This window comes from Heptranchias perlo, chromosome 2 (assembly GCF_035084215.1).
Source record: "Heptranchias perlo isolate sHepPer1 chromosome 2, sHepPer1.hap1, whole genome shotgun sequence".
NCBI classification, from domain to species: domain Eukaryota; kingdom Metazoa; phylum Chordata; class Chondrichthyes; order Hexanchiformes; family Hexanchidae; genus Heptranchias; species Heptranchias perlo.
Window position 1 is genome coordinate 110,625,367 of NC_090326.1, and position 23,870 is coordinate 110,649,236.

Here is a 23,870-nt window from a genome sequence, read left to right on the forward strand (position 1 = left end):
GCCTTGTCAATTGACTGCAGAAGATAGTGAGCTTGCGGAGATGACCGTGGATATGGATAGGAGAATTTATATAGAGGAAAACATGTGGTTTACTTTTCAAAAAAAAATGTGGATTGCAAAATAAATCATTACAGTGCCCCCCAGGGACCAACCCAGGTTCATCCCCAAAATATCCTCCTTCCCTCTCCCTGATGCCTCAGTACCCAGCAACTCCTTGTTTGCAGCGGTTTCAAACTTTACCTCAGTAAGCCATGCCCTTTTTCCTCTAAATTTACAACTCGTGTCATCTCTTAAACATAAAAAATATAAAGATGGGCGATGTTACGGAGGTGGAAGTAGGCGGTCTTTACATTGGAGAGGATGTGGGGTTCAAAGCTCAGCTTAGGGTCAACTAGGATGCTCAGGTGATGAACAGTCTGGTTCAAACTGAGTCGGTGTTTGGAAGGGGGATGGAATCAGTGGCAAGGGTACAGAGTTTGTGGTGGGGGTTGATAACGATGGCTTTATTCTTTTCTGTGTTTAACTCAAAGAAATTGCAGCTCATCCAGGACTGGGTATTGGACAGGCAGTCTGACAACACAGGCAGTGGATGAGTGGAGAGAGATAGTGGAGAGGGAGATCTGGGTGTTGTCAGCATACATGTGAACCTGGCCCCATGTCTTCGGATGATATTGCCAAGGGGCAGCATGTAGATGACGAAGAGAAGGAGGCCAAGGATAGATCCATGGGGGACTCCAGAGGCAATGGTGTGGGTGCAGGAAGAGAAGTCATTGCTGGAGATGCTGTCACTTTGTTTAGATAGGTAAGAGTGGAGCCAAGCGAGGGCAATCCCACTGAGCTGAAAAATGGAGGAGAGATGTTGGCGGATGATGGTGTGGCCAAACATGTCAAAGGCTGCAGAGAGGTCATGGAAAAGGGGGGGGGAAGAAGAGCGATAATACACCACGGTCATGGTCACAGAGAATTTGGCTTGTGATTTTTGTGCTGTGAGAGGGATAGTCATGTGATTGGAGGGATTCAAATCATCTGCAGACACCAGTTAGCATAACACCATCTCTGTCAATCCCTCCACTGTCCCTGTGCTGTCAGACTGCTTGTCTGACATCCATTCTTGGATAAGTCATAACTTCCTCCAGCCAAACATTGGGAAGACTGACATTTTGGTTCCCCACTACCAACTACGCTCTCTTGCTACTGACTTCATCTATCTCCCCAACCATACTCAGACTTAACTTGACTGATGACAACCTCAGCACGCTGTTTCACCCCAAGCTCTCATCATCTCCATCACAAAGTCTATAACATCGCTTGCCTTCACCCCTACTTCAGCCATTTGCTGCTGAAGCCCTTACTCATGCCTTTGTTACCTCAGACTTCTAGGGCCTGATTTTAGCAGGCCTGCGGGTTTCCGGCGGGTTGGGTTTCGGGAGCGTGGTCAACACGCTCGGAGAAATTAGTGGGTTGCCCGCGCGATCGTAGCAGGCAACACACTAATAGGAATCAATTACCCGATCCTCCGGGGTCCGCGGCGCTGGCCTGCGCGTCGGGCGGGCTGCGCATGCGCAGTACGATCTGTCAGCTGGAGGCTCTCTAGTTAAAGGGGCAGTCCTCCACTGACAGATGCTGCAACCAATGGAACAAATTGCAGCATGGAGCAGCCCAGGGGGAAGGCTGCTCCCAGTTTAATGATGCCTCACCCCAGGTATCATCAGATGGGGTGAGGAGGAGGGGGAGGACACAGATCTTCCACCCGGCGGTCGGGAGGAAGCGGCCTGCCTCTGCCACCAAGAAGGCCTGGCTCGAGGTGGCAGAGGGGGTCACCTGCGCCACCAACATATCGCCCACCTGCATACAGTGCAGGAGGCGCTGCAATGACTGCAGTAGGTCAGCCACAGTGAGAACACGAAGTCTTTCCCCTACACTCCGTCTGCCACAACACTGCCCCCACCCCACATCTCCTTCGGCACCGCCAACACTACTCTGTCACATCACCCTTCATACCCACTCAAACCCCATCCTCATCTTACCTCCACCTACTCACCTCGCCAGTACTCATCCTGCCACTAACACGCAACCCAATCCTCATACAATCTCATTGCTCCATCCCATACTCAACCTCTCGTGCATCTCCCTCACGGCCAGCCTCACTCAACCTGCCACCACCTGTGCTGCAGCCACAGGGCATGCATCACATATGTGCAGTAGGCAGCGTAAGGCAAACGTGTCGTGAGCATGAAGGGGGTGCACAAGGGTGTCTGAGGGTTTGTCCTGGGTGTTACCTATATTGAATTTCAGAGCAACAAACAGCACACATTATATTGACACCACCACTGCCACGTCTCCGCGAATCCTGTCCGCTGTGTCCAATAATGCCCACTCCTGGGTATCACTATGAGGACCCACCACTGATGCCACCCATCGTGTTACTGCAGAGTAGGTGCAGGTCTATTTGCAGGGCTCGTCCGCGCAGACGACTGAGAGACATCGGCGGTGTAGCCGGCTGCACCCTGGAAGGATGCGGAGGAGAAGGTGTGGAGGGCAGTGGTGACTTTGACAGCAACAGGTAAGCAGTTGGTGCTGGGGCCAGCCAGGAGCAGCTCGGCATGAAAGAGGCTGCAGATCTCCACGACTACATGTTGAGCGAATCTGCGCCTCCCTGTGCACTGCTGCTCGGAGAGGTCCGGGGAGCTGCGCCTCGGTCTGTGGACCCTGTGGCAAGTGTAGTGCCCTCTGCGACGCGTCTCTCTCTGCGGTAGCCCTCCCTCCTGCTGTGCAGGTGGGCGTGCAACAACACCGTGTTGGGGGGCTCCACGTCTCTGCGGCGGACGGCGTGGACTGCGAGGCTGCTGGGGCTGGTCATGCTGTTCGTCTTCCGAGGGTGTCCACGCACCACCCATCTGGCAGGTGTTGGTCTGAGGGGTTGTGCAGGGTAGGTGGGTGGTTCCTTGGACTGGGGCTGCGGTTTCGTGTCGGTCTGTCCTCTGGCTTGGCGGGGGGTGGTGGGGGGCAGGGGTTGCCCTATGTGACGCGGTGGCCTCCTGCGTGGGTGAGGGCTCTCCCCCGTGGAGCGCACCTTGGCACCTGCCACAGGCTGCTGGCTGCAACACGCCTGGTTGGAGAGAGACTGTTTCACCCAGTGTGTGAAACTCACTGCCTTGAACCTAAAATCCCACACTTCCTCTTTTGACAGCTGATTCAGCTCATTAACTGACCTCAACAAGCAAGGTAAGTACACTCAAGTGGAACCCCGCTGGCTTTAATTGCCTGCAGGATTCCCACCAGCGGGACTTGCGCGCGCAGCCCCGCACGTCAGCGCGGTACCCGGAAGTGGCCGGGATTTCGTCGCGATCCGGTCACGTGACCGGATATCGGGATTTTCGGGGCCCCCCTGCTGGAAACCCGCCGGAAACCCGGCGCCAAAATCGAGCCCCAAGACTCCAATGTTATCCTTGCTGGTCTCCCATCCTCCTCCTTCCATAAACTCAGGTCATGCAAAACTTCGTTGCTCGAATCAGACCCTGCATCAAGACCCGTTCGCCTGTTACCCCAGTCCTCGCTGCCCTGCATGGGCTCCTAGCCACCTGTATCTCAAATTTAAAATTCTTATCCTCATCTTTAAATCCCTTCATTGCCTTGCCCTACCCATTTTCTCCAGCCTTATGGCCTACCCCTGAACATTTTGTTTTTCTGACTCCTCTTAAGCGTCATCCCCTCCTCTTCACTCCACCATTGGCAGATGTGCCTTCAGTCACCGAGGTCCCTCTCTCTGGAATTCCCTTCCTAAATTCCTAGGTCTCTTCACCTGCCTCCTCTTCTTCAAGACCTGCCTTAAAGCCAATTTCTTTGACCAAGCCTTTGATCACCCGTCTTTTGGTTCAATGCCTGTTTTTATCCTAACAACTTTGTGACGTTCCTTGGAATGTTTTATATGTAATTGGTTCTACATAAGTGCTTGTTTTTACCGTTAGTGTTGTTTTCTGCATTGGCTTAAAAACATGCGGTTTGCATTCTTCAGTTACTTTTATGAAGTAGAATACTTATTTTTTTGAAAGAATCTAAGTTACAGTTCTTCAAATATCCAAAATCAGTTACAGTTCATTTACATCCATGGCAGCCGATCGGGAAGGGTTTTGAGGTAGGGTTCACGAGGGGGGTTGAGGTAGGGATCGGGAGGGGGTGTCGAGTGGTGGCTGGCAGCAGCCAGTGTTTCAATATAAATCCAGGAGAAGCACTCTACACCTCCTGGCTCCATGTTCAGGTCAGTATTTTTTTAAAACTTACCTTTTTGGTGGTGGCCTGCGGCGGAACCTTTAAGGACGCCGGCTTCAAAGCAAACAAATTTGGTAAAGGAGGCATCAACCAGGTGTTAGGCCGCTTATTTGTATATGGACGCCCTTTTGATGCCAATACCAATTTGGCGGGCGGCGTGCCTCCGGCTCAGAATGCGTGCGCGCAACTGCCTGCCATATTGGACGCTTTGGCGCCTGTTTTGTGCCTGCACGCAGGATCATAGAATTTCTAGGCCACTGTCTTTTAATCACAAAATGTAATCTTCAGTTCAAAATGGAACATGAACACAATCTCACTTAGCATAGCTTTTCTAACACAAGTTAATTAGGTCATCCCCAACAAATTGGCTAAATTGGGAGTTTTCAGTTCAGTAGCAGTAAGCATTTAGTATTGTGTTAAACCTGTACTGGAATGTGTCTAATAGCATTAACACTGTTCAAAGTATCCTTAACACTTAGATATTCTGTATGGTTATAATTGGGAGATAAAATTGCTAGCACTCTGAATATCTCGTCCAAAGCAATTTGCTTTATTAATTGTGAGGACAAGGTCATATCACAGATAAAGGATTGATTTCAAGAAGACTGTCTCAGTCACCAAGTTCTCAAAAAAAAACTATAACAGATACAGTATATCTTCCAGTATAACTTGATTTAAAATAATGGCTTGGCATTTGCTGGACAAAGAATTTTGTTCTATAAGTCAGCCATGGCAGAGGTTCATGCCAACCCTCCTTTTTTGAGAACAATTGAACCCCTACTGTACATACAAAAGATGTATTTCACATTATTATTGCCCTTTAACGTACCCTTTATTTTGAATGGAAGAATGCATTTTTAATTAATATCCATTATATTTTAAACAGTCTTGAAATGTAAATTATTTAAATGCTTTTTCAGGCATGAAGGAGGCCGCATAACTCATGAACGACAAAGTTATGAGCTATAGTACAGAGTGGAATAAAAATTGCATTCAATATTGCCTCGTGTGGTACTCTTTGTATAACAATTATTTTTGTGTTTGGAGTTATTTTATTTAAAAATAAACCTGCCTTTAGCAATGAAGTTCTTGGTCTTGGTATGGTGGTCTCTTCTTGTGCTGAGCAGACTACCTTTAAATTGTGCCAACGTGGCGAGATGTTTATGGATGTTGACTGTAAACATAAGATTTTTGCATCATTGTATCAGCTAAAGCATGAGTCTGGGGCTATTTGGCATGGGTATAAATGTTCACATGCATAGTTCATGATAGTGACATACCTGTGTGAATTTCTTTTTCAGCTGCTTATGGGGAAGGCAATTTTGGTCAGATTATCTCAAATATATGGATTAACTCCTGTATCCTAAAAAACCTGATAGAACTATTCTTCATATGATGTTATTGGCCATATCTATTTGGGTAAATAAATGTGATTTCTATCCCACAAAAGCAATGACCTGAAAACGTACAAGCAACACAACTGAGTGAACTATAGTCCGTGTGACGGGTGGGATATAAATAATGTTCCACAGGTCTTCCTAATATTTTTATATTATGTAAAAGTTAGATAAAGTTGAAAAGTTTAGAGTTCTATATTTCTTTGCAAATGTGTTCCAGTATATTTGCAGGTTGCCCAAGTGCTGATCACTCCATTATTGCGTGAACATGTATGGTTTGAGCATTACTATCATCTATCGTAGGATGTGGATTCAGAATATTTATACTATGAACATTGCCTTAACCTATTGTAAAATATGGGTTCAGGATAACTATACTATGAACATTACCTTAATCTATTGTAGAATATGGGTTCATAATGCTTATATGGTGAACATTGCCTCAATCTATTATAGGATGTGGGTTCATAATGCTTATCTGGTGAACATTGCCTCAATCTATTATTGGATGTGGGTTCAGGGTGTTTATACTGTGAACATTGCCTTAATCTGTTATAGGATGTGGGTTCAGGATGCTTATATTGTGAACATTCTCTCAAAATAATTTTCAAAGGAAAAGCAGTTCTAGTAATTAGACATAATCTCTGTGAAACATGAAAATATTAACAAAAATGACATCATGTATGGTATAACATCAAATTGTTTTAAACTGTCATCTGTTTTGTGCACTGAAGCAGTGCCTCACTAGGAACAAGGTTGAGATTGTCTTTTGTAATTTTTAACATCAATCTTTTTAAAATATACAGTATATATTTCCCCCTATTTTTAAAATGGTCCATTAATGGCCAGATTTTCAGAGTGGCTATGCTGTTAGACAAGTGCTGTACTATAATTGGAGAACACTGGTGATGTACTGCTTTGAGAAAGGTACTGAGTATTACTAATAGAAAATTAGCAGCTGCTGTGAATTAGTTCCAGGAAGGTTGTACCTAATAACAGGCTTCTTTGAAAACTGAATCACAATGCAGAAAAAATGATACATCCCACTGTTATTCTCACCTTTCACATGATTATCTGACTTGATAGCATTTTTAACTATAAATTGAACATCTGAGCTCGTACCTTCTGGGAAATAAAACCATAAAACGAGCTAAATATGAAATAGCGTATAAAGTTTCATTTAGCTGTTGTAATGTGATTGACCAACATATTTTAACAGTGAAACCTCTTTTTAAAATAGTTTACTATTTTTTTAAAGAGAAAAATAACTGAGAAAAATACTGCTTATTGTCAGCAAATCAATAATTTTAGATGCACCAATAAAACAAAATAAAAGTTCCTCATCTGATTTTTTTTTTAGTTTCATATTCAACAACAATAGCCTTTAGTGAATCAGAACACTTAGACTGCTGGCAGCTTCTCGTCTCCCTGGACCAATTGTACATTTTCAGTTTCAGCATGATAATGCTTAAAAAAGCACTAAGGCAGCAATGAAATTTATTACAGTATATTTACCCTAAGCTACTAAATAAGTACTTAAAACACAATACTACATAAAAATGGTCAAGGCGGAAGGGTCAAGAACCAGAGGACATAGATTTAAGGTGATATGAGGAAAATTTTTTTCATGCAGCGAGTGGTTAGGATCTGGAATGCGCTGCCAAAATGGTCTCAAAAGCAAACTTGATAATTGAAAGGAAAAAATTTGCAGTGCTACTGGGATAGGGCGGGGGAGTGGAACGAAGTGGATTGCTCTTGCATAGAGCCGGCACAGACTCGAAGGGCCGAATGGCCTCCTTCCGTGCTGTAGCCTTTCTATGATTCTAACAGCAACTTGCATTTATATAGCACCTTTAACGTAGTAAAAAAAATCTCGCAGTGCTATACAGGAGCGTTATCAAACAAAATATGACGCCGAGCCACATAAGGAGATATTAGGACAGGCGACCAAAAGATTGGTCAAAGAGTTAGGTTTTAAGGAACATCTTACAGGAGGAGAAAGAGGTGGAGAGGGAATTCTAGAATAACAGTCTGTGCTGTTGAAGAGGGAACATCACCGAAAGTGCTTGAACATGTTGTCGCCTCCCAAATCCGTGCCCATCCTTCCCGCAACACCATGTTTGAATCCCTCCAATCAGGTTTCCGCTCCTGCCACAGTACTAAAATGGCCCTTCTCCAAAGTCACAAATGACATCCTATGTGACTGTGATCGTGGTAAACTATCCCACCTCATCTGTAAGTAAAGCTTTAATCCAACGTCCTTTATTATTATAAAATTGGTTTTAAGTCAAATGTATGTAGTCCAGCATTTTGCTGTGAACAAAGGATTGTCTGCTTTCGATCACAACAGGTTTTCTGTAGCCTTGATCAAAAGAAAGGCCCTTTACATAATGGCACCTGGCAATGTCCTCAAGACTTGTTTTCTTGGCAGTAAAACAAGTCAAACAGGATATTATCACCTTGGTGTCGAGATAAAGGTTGAGAGAGACCCTTCTCAAAGCAATCAAACATTGGTGCCTTCCCTGGTCATCAGTGTGAAAGAAAGGCATCCTTCCTGGATTTTTTTTTTATATTCATTCATGGGATGTGGGCGTCGCTGACAAGGCCAGCATTTATTGCCCATCCCTAATTGCCCTTGAGAAGGTGGTGGTGAGCCGCCGCCGCCTTGAACCGCTGCAGTCCATGTGGTGAAGGTTCTTCTACAGTGCTGTTAGGTAGGGAGTTCCAGGATTTTGACCCAGCGACGATGAAGGAACGGCGATATATTTCCAAGTCAGAAAGGTGTGTGACTTGGAGAGGAACGTGCAGGTGGTGTTGTTCCCATGTGCCTGCTGCCCTTGTCCTTCTAGGTGGTAGAGGTTGCGGGTTTGGGAGGTGGTGCCGAAGAAGCCTTGACGAGTTGCTGCAGTGCATCCTGTGGATGGTACACACTGCAGCCACGGTGCGCCGGTGGTGAAGGGAGTGAATGTTTAGGATGGTGGATGGGGTGCCAATCAAGCGGGCTGCTTTGTCCTGGATGGTGTCGAGCTTCTTGAGTGTTGTTGGAGCTGCACTCATCCAGGCAAGTGGAGAGTATTCCATCACACTCTTGACCTGTGCCTTATAGATGGTGGAAAGGCTTTGGGGAGTCAGGAGGTGAGTCACTCACCGCAGAAAACCCAGCCTCTGACCTGCTCTTGAGCCACAGTATTAATGTGGCTGGTCCAGTTAAGTTTCTGGCCAATGATGACCTCCAGGATGTTGATGTTGGGGGATTCGGCGATTGTAATGCCGTTGAATGTCAAGGGGAGGTGGTTAGACTCTCTCTTGTTGGAGATGGTCATTGCCTGGCACTTGTCTGGCGTGAATGTTACTTGCCACTTATCAGCCCAAGCCTGGATGTTCTCCAGGTCTTGCTGCATGTGGGCACGGACTGCTTCACTATCTGAGGGGTTGCAAATGGAACTGAACACTGTGCAATCATCAGCGAACATCCCCATTTCTGACCTGGGGAGTTTTGCACCATCCCAAGGCATACACATATCGTGAGATGCGAAAGGAGGGTAAGGAGGTGTCAGTCCCACAACACAGGGAGGATGATTGATGGGAAACTCATACAGAGCTCTTTGTATTTTAAAACATATATAAGAAAGGTGCTTTCCGATAACTGGTTAGAATTCTCGAGGCAGGACTGGATGTTTAACTATCAAGGTCATCAGGGTGCAAACCGAGGCTTTTTTGAATGACCTAATTATATCAGGTTGTATTGGTCTATCTCGTGGTGAATTCTTGTATGTTAACCTCTCAATAACTTGTTGTTACTTCTTAATAAAGCCATTATACTTTGGAACAAAACTACTTTGTGCCTTAATTGGGATTATTAAGTAAAAGGCATTTTTACTGACATATTGGCTTTTATTTACATCATCCTTCTCAACCTGTGTAGCCTTTGACATGGTTGACCATACCATCCTCCTCCAACGCTCTCCTCCGTCGTCCAGCTGGATGGGACTGCACTCGGCTGGTTCCATTCTTATCTATCCAGTCGTAGCCAGAGAATCGCCTGCAATGGCTTATCTTCCCGTTCCTGCACCGTTACCTCTGGAGTTCCCCAAGGATCTATCCTTGGTCCCCTCCTGTTTCTCAACTGCCCCTCGGCGACATCATCTGAAAACATGTCAGGTTCCACGTGTACGCTGATGATACCCAACTCGACCTCACCACCTCCTCCCTTGACCACTCTACTGCCTTTGATTTATCTCGCTGCTTCTCCAGCATCCAGTGCTGGATGAACGAAAATTTCCTCCAACTAAATATTGGAAAGACTGAAGTCATTGTCTTCAGTCCCCGCAACAAACTCCGTTCCCCAGCCACTGACTCCATCTCTCTCTCTGGCTACTGTCTGAGACTGAACCAGATCATTCACAACCTTGTCATCCTACTTGACTCTTGAGATGAACTTCTGACCGCATATCCGTTCCATCAGTGTAAAAGGAGAGTCCCGAGAGCAGGAGGAGAGTCCGAGAGATGAACGCAGTGTAAATCTAAGGCAAGTCATGGCAGCAGGGCTCGCACCCGTGATATGCTTCTCCTGCACTTTGTGGGAAGTCATGGACACTACCGGTGTCCCTGGCGACCATGTGTGCAGGAAATGTGTCCAGCTGCAGCTACTGGCTAACCGCATTTTGGAGCTGGAGCTGCGGGTGGATTCACTGTGGAGTATCCACGATGCTGAGATTATCGTGGATAGCACGTTCAGTGAGGTGGTCATACTGCAAGTAACGATTATGCAGGCAAAAAGGAAATGGATGACCGCCAAGCAGAGTAAAAGGACTAGGCAGGTAGAGCAGGAGTCCCCTGGGGCCATCTCCCTCTCAAACAGATATACCACTTTGGATACTGTTGGGGGAGATGGCTTATCAGGGGAAAGCAGCAAGAGCCAAGTTTGTGGCACCATGGGTGGCTCTGCTGCACAGGAGGGGAGGAATAAGAGCGGCAGGGCTATATTGATAGGGGATTCAATTGTAAGGGGAACAGATAGGCGTTTCTGCGGCCGCAAACGTGATTCCAGGATGGTATGTTGCCTCCCTGGTGCTAGGGTCAAGGATGTCACGGAGCGGCTGCAGGGCATTCTGGAGGGGGAGGGTGAACAGCCAGTAGTCGTGGTCCATATCGGTACCAACAACACAGGTTTAAAAAAAAAGGATTACGTCCTGCAAGGTGAATTTAAGGAATTAGGAGATAAATTAAAAAGCAGGACCTCAAAGGTGGTGATCTCAGGATTACTACCAGTGCCACATGCTAGTGAGTATAGGAGCAGGAGAATAGATCAGATGAATGTGTGGCTGCAGGGATGGTGTAGGAGGGAGGGATTTCGATTCCTGGGACTTTGGGACCGGTTCTGGGGAAGGTGGGACCTGTACAAGTGGGACGGGTTACACCTGAGCAGGACCGGGACCGATGTCCTCACGGGGGTGTTTGCTCGTGCTGTTGGGGAAGGTTTAAACTGGAATGGCAGGGAGATGGGAACCTGAGCAGGGAGACAGAGGAGGGGGAAACAAGGCTAGAAACAAAAGGCAAAAGGAAGTAGCAGTAGTGGAAGGCAGAGAAAGCAAGGGCGAAAAACAAATAGGGCCATAATGCAAAATAAAACTAAGATGACTAGCAATCTTAAAAAGACAAGTCTAAAGGCATTGTGTCTTAATGCGCGGAGCATTCGCAATAAGGTAGATGAATTAACAGCGCAGATAGATATTAACAGTTATGATATAGTTGCAATTACGGAGACATGGCTGCAGGGTGACCAAGGATGGGAACTGAACATCTAGGGGTATTCAGTATTTAGGAAGGACAGGCAAAAAGGGAAAGGAGGTGGGGTAGCGTGGTTAATAAAGGAGGCAATCAATTCAATAGTGAGGAAGGATATTGTCTCGGGAAATCACGATGTGGAATCTATATGGGTGGAGCTAAGAAACACCAAGGGGCAGAAAACGTTGGTGGGGGTTGTCTATAGGCCCCCAAGCAGTATTGGAGATTCAGGGGAGGGCATTAAACAGGAAATTAGAGACGCATGCAAGAAGGATACCACTTTAATCATGGGTAACTTTAATCTACATATAGATTGGTCTAACCAAATTAGCAATAATACTATGGGGGAGGAATTCCTGGAGTGTGTCCATGATGGCTTTCTGGATCAATATGTTGAGGAACCAACTAGAAAACAGGCGATCCTAGACTGGGTATTGTGCAATGTGAAAGGATTAATTAACAATCTTGTTGTGCAGGGTCCCTTAGGGAAAAGCGACCATAACATGATAGAATTCCTCATTAAGATGGAGAGTGAAGTAGTTGAATCTGAAACTCGGGTCCTGAATATAAATAAAGGAAATTATGAAAGTATGAGGTGCAAGTTGGCTATGATAGACTGGGGAACTTTACTAAAAGGGATGCCGGTGGATAGGCAATGGCTAATATTTAAAGAACGTGTGCATGAATTACAACAATTATTCATTCCTGTCTGGCGCAAAAGTAAAACAGGAAAAGTGGCTCAACCATGGCTTACAAAAGAAATTAGGGATAGTATTAGATCCAAAGAGGAGACATATAAAATTGCCAGAAAAAGCAGCAAGCCTGAGGATTGGGAGCAGTTCAGAATTCAGCAAAGGAGGACAAAGAGATTGATTAAGAGGGGAAAAATAGAGTATGAGAGTAAACTAGCAGGGAACATAAAAACTGACTGTAAAAGCTTCTATAAATGTGTCAAGAGAAAAAGATTAATGAAGACAAATGTAGGTCCCTTACATTCAGAAATGGGGGAAATTATAATGGGGAACAAAGAAATGGCAGAACAATTAAACACATACTTTGGTTCTGTCTTCACGAAGGAGGACACAAATAACCTCCCAGAAATGTTAGGGAGCCAAGGGCCTAGTGAGAGGGAAGAACTGAAGGAAACCAGTGTTATTAAAAAAAAAAATTAGTGCTAAGGAAATTAATGGGCTAAAGGCTGACAAATCCCCAGGGCCTGATAATCGACATCCCAGAGTAATAAAGGAAGTGGCTAAGGAAATAGTGGATGCATTAGTTGTCATCTTCCAAAATTCTATAGACTCTAGAACAGTTCCTACAGATTGAAGGTGGCAAATGTAACCCCACTATTTAAAAAAGGAGGGAGAGAAGAAACAGGGAATTGCAGACCAGTTAGCCAAACATCAGAAGTGGGGAAAATGCTAGAGTCTATGAAAAAAAGTGATAACAGAGCACTTGGAAGGCATGAACGGGATTGGACAAAGTCAGCATGGGTTTATGAAAGGGAAATCATGCTTAACAAATCTATTGGAGTTTTTTGAGGATGTAACTAGTAGAATAGACAGGGGAGAACCAGTGGATGGTGTTGTATTTGGATTTTCAGAAGGCTTTTGATAAGGTCCCACACAAGAGGTTAGTGTGCAAAATTAAAGCACATGGGATTGGGGGGAATATACTGGCATGGATTGAGAATTGGTTGACAAACAGGAAACAGAGAGTAGGAATAAACGGATCATTTTCAGGTTAGCAGGCTGTAACTAGTGGGGTGCCACAAGGATCAGTGCTTGGGCCTCAGCTATTTACAATCTATCTTAATGACTTAGATGAAGGGACCGAGTGTAATTTTTAAAAACATTTTTATTCGTTCACGGGATGTGGGCGTCGCTGGCAAGGCCGGCATTTATTGCCCATCCCTAATTGCCCTCGAGAAGGTGGTGGTGAGCCGCCTTCTTGAACCGCTGCAGTCCGTGTGGTGACGGTTCTCCCACAGTGCTGTTAGGAAGGGAGTTCCAGGATTTTGACCCAGCGACAATGAAGGAACGGCGATATATTTCGAAGTAAGATGTATCCAAGTTTGCTGATGATACAAAGCTAGGTGGGAAAGTAAGCTGTGAGGAGGACACAAAGAGTCTGCAAAGGGATATAGACAGGTTAAATGAGTGGGCAAGAAGGTGGCAGATGGAGTATCATGTGGGGAAATGTGAGGTCATTCACTTTGGTAGGAAGAATTGAAAAACAGAATATCATTTAAATGATGAGGAACTATTGAATGTTGATACTCATAGGGATCTGGATGTCCTCGTACAAAAACATAAAGTTAGCCTGCAGGTCCAGCAAACAATTAGGAAGGCAAATGTTATGTTGACCTTTATTGCAGGGGGGTTGGAGTAGAAGAGTAAGGAAGTCTTACTGCAATTGTACAGGGCTTTGGTGAGACCACACCTGGAGTACTGTGCACAGTCTTTGTCTCCTTAGGTAAGGAAGGATATACTTGCCTTAGAGGCGGTGCAACAAAGGTTCACTCGATTAATTCCTGGGATTGGAGGGTTGCCCTATGATGAGAGATTAAGTAAAATGGGCCTATATTCTCTGGAGTTTAGAAAATGAGAGGTGATCTCATTGAAACATAAGATTCTGAGGGGACTAGACAGGGTAGATGCTAAGAGGTTGTTTCTCCTGGCTGGAGAGTCTAGAACTAGGGGGCATAGTCTCAGGATAAGGGGTCGGCCATTTAAGACTGAGATGAGGAGGAATTTCTTCACTCAGAGGGTTATGAATCTTTGGAATTCTCTACCCCAAAGGGTTGTGGATGCTGAGTCATTGAGTATATTGACGGCTGAGATAGATAGATTTTTGGAGTCTACAGGAATTAAGGGATATGGGGATCGGGCGGGTAAGTGGAGTTGAAGTTGAAGATCAGCCATGATCTTATCGAATGTCGGAGCAGGCTCGAGGGGCCGTATGGACTATTCCTTCTCCTATTTCTTATCTTCTTATATGCAAGACTTTTAATCTAGTTACAAATGGGGACTTGGAAAGAGAAACTAAAAATAAAACAGATTCTAAGTTACATAATTGTACACAGAAATTTGCTGTGAATTATTAAATTTAATTAAAGCAGCTTGAGCGGAGAATGCTGTGAATTAATTAAATAAATTGGGACCAAAAAGAAGAAAATAAAGGTTAGAAGAAATTCGAAGCTCAATTAATATTTAAAGGATTACAGACTAGCAGATATTTGGTAGCAGGAGAAACAACCTCCAACTTAAGATTAACCCCAACTCCCTCGACCTTTCACCACCTTTTCTGTCCCGTGCTCTCACCTGACACTTCCCTTTCACCATACTCTGCCCCCTCCTCTCACGCTTCCCCTTTTTCTCAACATTTCGTTTTTCAACCTCCTGTCTGGCAGCAGCCTAACTTCAAAACCCAGTGGATCTAGTGGCTGGCTTCCACACTGAACTGGGAAAGTTAGCTTTTTAAAGTGCTCATCGTCCTTACAATGTGATCGCCAACTTCAGTTTTAATTTGAAGACTTTTAATGTACTCGTCGATCTCCTGTGGCAATGCACAGAGGACAATGTCCAGTATTCAGGCCAAGCAGGTTTGAAAACGGTGGGATAACCGGACCAAGGTAGGAGAGGAGGAAGATAGGGATAATCGGACCAAGGTAGGAGAGGAGGAAGATGGGGATGGGGGAGAGGGGACAAAGGTGGACAGGGAAGGGTTGGGTGGCAGGTAGGCCAGAGCCCAATTCCATCGTTGTGCATATTTTTCTTCTCTGGGGTGGGGGAGGAAATGAAGGTAAGATTTTGTCTCAGGGTGTGCCTGTTGCTGAGTTGCTTCTGGATGAAAGATTGGAATAAGCAAGTTGTTTCTCAATGTGCGGATGGGGCAATATGTCTTTCATTGGGTGGAGGGCTAAATTACTGCTCACGGGCAGGAATGGGCCCAATTTTTTGTACAGGAGGGTGTGGGGAGGGGGCCGTGGGGTTTGTTCTTAGCGGGGTGAAAGGGGAAGGCCGAGTTTGTGCTCAGGGAGGAGGGGTAAGTTGTGTCTTCAGTGGGGTCGGGGTAGAAAGCTGGTCTTATCCTTACTGGGGGTGGGGGAGTTGCAGGACCCTCAGAAGGGGCTGGGGAAGATCAAATTTGCCATCGGTGGGAGGATTTGGTTGAATTTCTGCCAACTGAGGGGATGGCGAGAGGTTAGTTGCTGGTTGTATTTCTGCTCAGTTGGGGGGAGGGTTTGATGTATATGATTTGTGTGCAGTGGAGAATGGTAGAGTGTGGGTGTCCCAATTGAAAATCAGTGGGCGCTGTGGGGTGGTGGGGGGGGCGGTGGCAGGGGCAGGAGGGGATGGCTGGTAAGATTTTTGCTCAATTGGGTTGAAGGGGGTTGTCATGTCTGCTCAGTGGTGGTGGTGGTGGGGTGTGGGGAGAATAAGGTGAATTTCCTGTTCACTTTAACCACCCAAGGAGTACCATTTGCTTATTTTGGTTCATGACGGTTACTGCTCAGGTTTGCATGGTTCCAATCCTTCATTTTTGGTGATTCATCATTTCAGTGCACCCCTAAGTACCGCAAACTAGCATTAAGACTCACTGAAAGGTTACTGACTAAAACATTACAGCACAGTTTATCTGCAACACACACAACTAACAATCGGTCCAGTAATAACGTTTTACAGCAGGGAGTGGAGCAGGAATAGGAGAACAAATTTTAAAAGCAAAAAGGCCGTGGCTTCAGCAAAACAGAGCAGCAGGCATGAGTAAGTTAACAATTTTATGGAACACTGGCCACCTGCTAATTAAGAAATTAGAAGATCTGTGGGTACCTGTGAATTAATAACTTAACAGAGAAGCATGCACCACTGAATTAATAAATCAATGAGGTATAGAATCATAGACATTTATAGCATTTGGCCATTGCATCTACGATGGCTCCCTAAAAAAAAAAACTATCCCTCAGTCCCATTACCCTGTCCCTTCCCCATACCCTTTCAATTTTTCTTTTTCAAATATTTATGCACTTCCCTTTTAAAAGCTATTAAGGATTCTGCTTCACGTGTTTCTGTTAGAGGGTTGATAGGATATGAAATGCTCTATTAAAAAATTCTCTCAGCCTCTCCCTTAGTTCTTTTGGTGATATTAAGTACATGCCCTCCAGTTACTGACTCATTGACCAGTGGAAATAATATTTCCTGATTTACTTTATGAAAACTTCTCATAATTTTGAGCATCTCTGTTAGATCTCCTCTTAACCTTTCTTGTTCTAATGAACAGAACCACAATTTCATAACTAAAGCTTCTCATGCAGTGGGCATCATTGAACTAATAGATGTATGGAATAGTGTGCACCATGCATAAAATAATGGAGCACTAGCCCCCAGCCAATCAATAAATGAATAGAGCAGCTGGTATCATCAAATCAATAGACAAGGGGGCACCAATGCATTAATGAAGAAGCAGGCACTGGTAAATTAATTAATTCAGATGGTGGCACCATTGAATTAATAAATTAATTGAGAAACAAGCACCGGTGAATTACTAAATCAATAAATTCAGAGAGCAGCGGGCACCAGCAAATAGGAGAGCAGCAGCAGGCCTGAAATCTGAAAAGTGGGGAGCAGGACCATATTTTAAAATGTTTTTTGAAGCAGGTTGGGGGAGCAGGGACAAGGAGCAGATGCGCACATGTCACTGGCATGGGTGGAAGAGCAAGGCAGCAGGAGAGGGGCGAGGCCGGGGCGGTGAGATGATCTGGATGCCATGTTTGCTTAGCGTCCACATCCATTTGAAGATTTCACTTGCACCCTGCAAGTCTGTGGTAATGTTTTGAAGATTTTACATAGATAGACAGATAGGAAGTTCGTACAGCTCCACATATGTCTGGGGCAGGAGCGACCGCTCTTCTCCACCAAAAAAGGCCCCAAAAATTGGGCCTCGGGACCCGGTGTCTTCATATTGTGCATATACCTGGAATTAAAAACTTCTGTCCAGTTCATATGTGACATCAGCCAGGCAATTAAAGGTGAAAAGCACTGCGTTGAGAAAAAAAAAATGAATTGAGCCATTTTGAACTAGCCTTGAACCTTCCTTAGTGGCTGGCTGCAAAGCAATATTGCAGAGGCCTGGGGGCAGGTTACTTGCCTCCAGTCTGGGGTGTTCAATATGGGTGACTAAATTTAGATGGAGAAAACAACTAAAAAATAAAGGGCAGCAAGGGAACTGCAAATGTTGCTATTGCGGTACTGGTGTCTTCCTAATGTTTTTCGAACTTCTCAATGGAGCATCTGTATCCTATTTTGCCTATATCCCAGGAGTACATGAATTTGGCTAACACTTGAAGAATATATTCATGGTCTTGGACTTAAAGAAAATGGATTTTAACAAAGGCCTTATTGGCTGTCAATTGTATCAGCATGTCATTGTCTTCGGGCTCATTTTAGGACAGACCTCTGAGACCTTTGCATCACAGTTGCCAATTAGCACTTGTGAACTGGCAAAGAGTAGAGACCAATTAAGGTGTGAATATGTAATATGTTATGAAGTAAGAGTCATGAAAATTGAAGAAACAACATTTGGTAAAGTTTAAGACTAATTTGATGATCTATTCACACAACAAAAACAACAATTTGCGTTTATATATTGCCTTTAACATAGTAAAATGTCCCAAGGCGCTTCACAAGAGTGTTATCAGACAAAATATTACACCGAGCCACATGAGATATTGGACAAAGCTTGGTCAAAGAGGTAGGTTTTAAGGAGCATCTTAAAGGAGGAGAGAGAGGTAGAAAGGCAGAGAGGTTTAGGGAGGGAATTTCAGAGCTTAGGACCTACACAGCTGAAGGCACAGCTGCCAATGGTGGGGTGAAGGAAATCAGGAATGCACAAGAGGCCAGAATGGAAGGAACACAGAGTTTTCAGAGGGTTGTAGGGCTGGGGGAGGTTACAGATTTCAGGAGGGAAAAGGCCATGAAGGAATTTTAACGCAAGGACCACTGCTTTTCTTGATATATATTAATGACTTGGACTTGGATGTACAGGGCACAATTTCAAAATTTGCAGATGACACAAAACTTGGAAGGGTAGTGAAGAGTGAGGAGGATAGTGATAGAATTCAAGAGGATATAGACAGGCTGGTGACATGGGCGGACACGTGGCAGATGAAATTTAACGCAGAAAAATGCGAAGTGATACATTTGGGTAGGAAGAACGAGGCGAGGCAATATAAACTAGAGGGCACAACTCTAAAAGGAGTACAGGAACAGAGAGATCTGGGGATATATGTCATTGAAGGTGGCAAGGCAGATTGAGAAAGTGGTTAAAAAAGCATACGGGATCCTGGGCTTTTTAAATAGAGGCATAGAATACAAAAATATGGAAGTCATGATAAACCTTTATGAAACACTGGTTCGGCCACAGCTGGAGTATTGTGTCCAGTTCTGGGCACCACACTTTAGGAAAGATGTGAAGACCTTTGAAAGGGTGCAGAAGAGATTTATTAGAATGATTCCAGGGATGAGGAACTTTCATTACATGGATAGACTGGAGAAGCTGGGCTTGTTCTCCTTGGAACAGAGACGGTTGCGAGATTTGATAGAGGTATTCAAAATCATGAAGGGAATAGACAGAGTAGAGAGAGAGAAAGGGTCAAGGACCAGAGTACATAAAGTTAAGGTGATTGGCAAAAGAACCAAGGGTGACATGAGGAAAAACGTTTTTACACAAAGTGAGTGATTAGGATCTGGAATGCACTGCCCGAGGGGGTGGTGGAGGCAGATTCAATCATGGCTTTCAAAAGTGAACTGGATAAGTACTTGAAAGGAAAAAATTTGCAGAGCTACGGAGAAAGGGCGGGGGAGTAGGACTAGCTGGATTGCCCTTGCATAGAGCTGGCACGGACTCGATGGGCCGAATGGCCTCCTTCCATGCTGTAACCTTTCTGTGATTCTATTCCATGATGAGAATGTTAAATTTGAGATGTTGCTGGACTGAGAGCCAAAGTAGGTCAGCGAGCACAGGGGTGTTAAGTGAACGAGTCTTGGTGTGAATTAGGATACGTAATAGTTATGATCTTTTATGAACATAATTGTAGATTTGGAGCTGGCTTGGAAACTTCAATTTTTCTAGATTTTTAGTGCAAGTGGATGACCTGCAATTTGTTCTCGCCCCATTGATTTGAATACTAATAAGTGATTGCTTGCAAAGCAGGCTTAACGTTTGATTAAGAATAACGATGAAGAGCTCACTCAGTGGTTGATCTGTGTTGAATGTATTGATCTCAGATGTTGAGAGTAGGATTGCTATGTCAGCCTCAGTGTTCGTTGTTTAGAGAGGACAAAACCCTCCAAGGTTCTCACTCCTGATTGCTCTTCAACGTACTCTGCTGAGAAAATCTATGAGAAAATCTATATGAAAACAGAATCAGGCTCTGCCTAGATGCCCGTAGCAGAGAACTAATTTCCTAATGTTCTCACTTTGGCATATTTGTACACTGGAGGATAAATTTTAACTTTCACCAAAGGGCTGAAAACTAGCAGTAGATCGGCCACCCTGCCAATGGGAAGGAAAATTGGGAGGGGTCTTTAATGAGCGGCCATCCACTGCCACCAGTTTTTCACTCTGCAGTGAAAGTTAAAAGTTACCCTAGAATCAAAAATTGCTGTTGATTTTTAAGTTCCATTATATTTAAAAAAATGTATTAGATGATGTGTATTGTCCATGCTACTGTTAATAATGTGGACAAATCCCATATATCTTCAGTTTAGAAGAATGCTGCGCACACATCCTTAGGATTTAGTTCACTGATTTGGATTACCCTTAACTTGGATGGCATTGGTTCTCCAGAAGGTTGCAGTAGTTAACCTCAGCCTTCAACCTCCATTATTACTCATGCAATATTTTCATTGGATTTGGTATTCAGAGGATTATGAATATGCACTTGTTTATGCCAATCTAGGGAATTAATGATGCTCAATGCTGTTTCTGGACATGCCCATGGAGAAAAAATAATGCTTTACTGTGATTGGTTTTGTGTAAATTCTAGTTGTTCTGATATTCTTTTAAAAGACAATGTGGGCATTTACAGCCATTACAAGTAGTGAGAAACAACAATGGAATTTTTATCATAATAAAACATTTGTGTTGAGCTACTCAAGCCAAATATACCCATTTCAGCAGATCTTTTAAATTGCAATAAGTGGCAGCGAGTTGTATTGTAATTCTAAAATTTTATAATGCAACTCATTTGGTGAGGAAATGTTTCCATACTTCATATTAATGTTAAAAGACACTTTAATTTAAATTTAAAATTGCAATTCCTAACCTCTGTCTCGATCACAGCAACCCTATGAAAATTTTATTTCTTAGTAAATGTCAAAAAATGTCTTGTTTGTGTCATTTCACCTTCAATATCGGAAGAAAATGTCACTTTAATTGTTTAGGTGCCTGGTCACATTTTAGACCTGTTAAGTAGTGCAGAAACACAAGTGGAAAATTCCAGTGCCCCATTGACGTACCACTTTGAATTTTGCTTTTTTTTAACACTTGATTATTTTTTGTGCAAGTAAACTATTTGCCTATGATAAATGGTTTTCTGTTACCTTTTCTTCTAGATTTCTGCCTCATTTCATCAGTGGAGATTTTGATTCCATTAAACCAGAAGTTAAGGAGTTTTACAAAGTCAAGGTAAAAGACAGCATATATTTAGATTATTCTAAAGTGGAAGTGACCAATTATAAAATACTGGATAATATTTATACTACAGGTTGTTTTGAATTGGTCCTTTAAGTGTTTTTAACCTGGCCATTAATCTAATTTCTTATGAATAAGATGTTTGACAGTCACCAAGTTAAGGAATGGTGACTGTTAAGGGGTGGCATTGATTACCTCTGACTTGTAATGTCGGATGATCACTATGACAAGAAAAGTTATAGATGGGAGTTGGGGAAGGACATTTTTGGACCACTTATGCTACACCAGTAACAGTCTATTTTTGGTTCACCAAAATGTTGCCTTCCTGTCAGTAGAAACTTGAGACATCCAATCAAATGGTAGCTCATCATTATCTACATTTTATCCACTTGACCTGTGCAAATGATGCAATGTATTATGCAAGTGGTAAATTCACAAAATGGTGCCTTACAAGGGAAAGGATGTCGCTTTTCAGTCAAGTTGAACTTCTTATACACCTGAGAATGGAATTCCAAAAATGGAGAGAGCCATGTTTTGGAACAGAAGGAACCTTTTCAAAGCCGACATTCAAGGGAATACAAGCCTAGTCTATGCAACCTGTCCTCATAATTTAACCCTATTAGCCCCGATATTATTCTGGTGAATCTGCACTGCACCCCCTCCAAGGCCAATGTATCCTTCCTGAGGTGGGGTGCCCAGAACTGAATGCCCAATCTACTAACCTATGTTCTCCTGACCTCATTTACAGTTTTCTTCACAATTAACCACAATGCATCTTTTTGTTTCGCCTGCAAATGTTGATCATTTATATTTATTGAGAAGAACAGTTGTCCCAATATTGGCCCCTGGGGTTGTTTACATCCTTCCAGTCTGATAAATATCCATTAACCATGACTTCCTGTTTTCTAACCTTTAATAAAATTCCTATCCATGCTTCCATATTCCCTATAATATTGTGTGTCTTAATTTTATCCACAAACTTTCTACGTGGCACCTGATCAAACACCTTTCAAAAATCTATTTATACTGTATCCACTGCATTTCTTTTATCAATATGCACCTTTGTTTCCTCAAAGAACTCTCACACACCTTGTCTTTTACAGAGTTTTGCTGGTTTTCCTTAATTAATTCTTGGGAGAGACTTGCAATAGGTGGTGTCATTTCACATCTTGAGTCTCTTGCCTTTTATGAGACACCCGACCAAAATCTTCCTACCAAAATCTATCAATTTGCACTTCTCTGCGTTAAATTTCATCTCCACTTGTCCACCCATTCCACCAACCTGTCTATGTCCTCTTGATGTCTATCACTATCCTCCTCACTGTTCAGTACACTTCCAGTTTTGTGTCATCTGCAAATTTTGAAATTGTGCCCTGCACACCTAAGTCCAAGTCATTAATATATTTCAAGAAAAGCAGTGGTCCTGGTACCGACCCCTGGGGAACAACACAGTACACCTTCCTCCAGTCCAAAAACAACCGTTCACCACGACTCTCTGTTTCCTGTCACTTAGCCAATTTTGTATCCATGCTGCCACTATCCCTTTTGTTCCATGGGCTTCAACTTTGCTGACAAGCCTATTATGTGGCACTTTATCAAACGCCTTATGGAAGTCCATATACACAACATCAACTGCATTGCCCTCATCAACTCTCTCTGTTACCTCATCAAAAAACTCAATCAAGTTCGTTAAACACGATTTGCCTTTAATAAATCCATGCTGGCTTTCCTTAACTAATCCACACTTGTCCAAGTGACTGTTAATTTTGTCCTGGATTATCGTTTCTAAAAGTTTCCCCACTAGCAAGGTTAAACTGACTGGCCTGTAGTTGCTGGGTTGATCCTTACACCCTTTTTTGAACAAGGGTGTAACATTTGCAATTCTCCAGTCCTCTGGCACCACCCCTGTATCTAAGGATAATTGGAAGATTATGGCCAGTATCTCCGCAATTTCCATCCTTACTTTCCTCAGCAACGTAGGATGCATCCCATCCGGACCGGGTGACTTATCGACTTTAAGTACAGCTAGCCTTTCTAGTAACTCCTCTTTATCAATTTTTAGCCCATCCAGTATCTCAATTATCTCTTTGCAGAATAGCTTTAGGATCTGTATATCCTAAGTTCTGCTTTTAAAAGAATGACACTTGAGAGCATCCAGAGCTGATGCTGACATTGAGACCTATACCAAACTGTATGCTGGAGGTGGAGGAGTCCACCAGTTGCATGTGTAGGACATTGGATGACAGATTCGTAACTCTGCAGTACATCATGGGGCATGTGACAGCTCCAGAAACATCTGCAGTAGATGCTCCATGACAGAGGCCCGAAGAGGTAGATTGGTGAGGGCAGTCTCTTCTGGCCTCCATAAAGTTGGGGCTTCACAGATATTATTGGGAATTTTAGCCCTCTCAGCAAATGGCACAAAGGTAGATGTCAAAGTAGTTGCTAACAACAACAAAAAAACCTCAAAAACAGTTAGAAATAAGTTTGCGACTGATCCTATAAACTTCAGTCCTTTCTTCCCCAAATAATTGCTGTTATTTCTATCTCAGTCTCATTTATATGACAAATATAAATACATTTTCAAATATAGGAGTATGGGAAGGAACTGAAGTAGAGATTGCACCCCTGAGGAATGATGGCAGAAAAATGTGATGGGAAAATCCGAGATGTAGAGTCTAAATCATACATTTCATCATTTGTCATTCGTAGATCTAGTTA

At 43.7% G+C, this 23,870-nt stretch overlaps 1 protein-coding gene across 3 annotated transcripts in view; it reads left to right on the forward strand.

The window, feature by feature from the left end:
- tpk1 (thiamin pyrophosphokinase 1) overlaps window positions 1–23,870 on the forward strand; it is a 313,195-nt gene that overhangs the window by 108,162 nt on the left and 181,163 nt on the right. For all 3 annotated transcript variants that reach the window (XM_068005694.1, XM_068005703.1, XM_068005710.1), the window contains one exon: window positions 21,071–21,143. In XM_068005694.1, coding sequence (XP_067861795.1) covers window positions 21,071–21,143 — 73 coding nt within the window. The remainder of the gene's footprint in view (window positions 1–21,070; window positions 21,144–23,870) is intronic.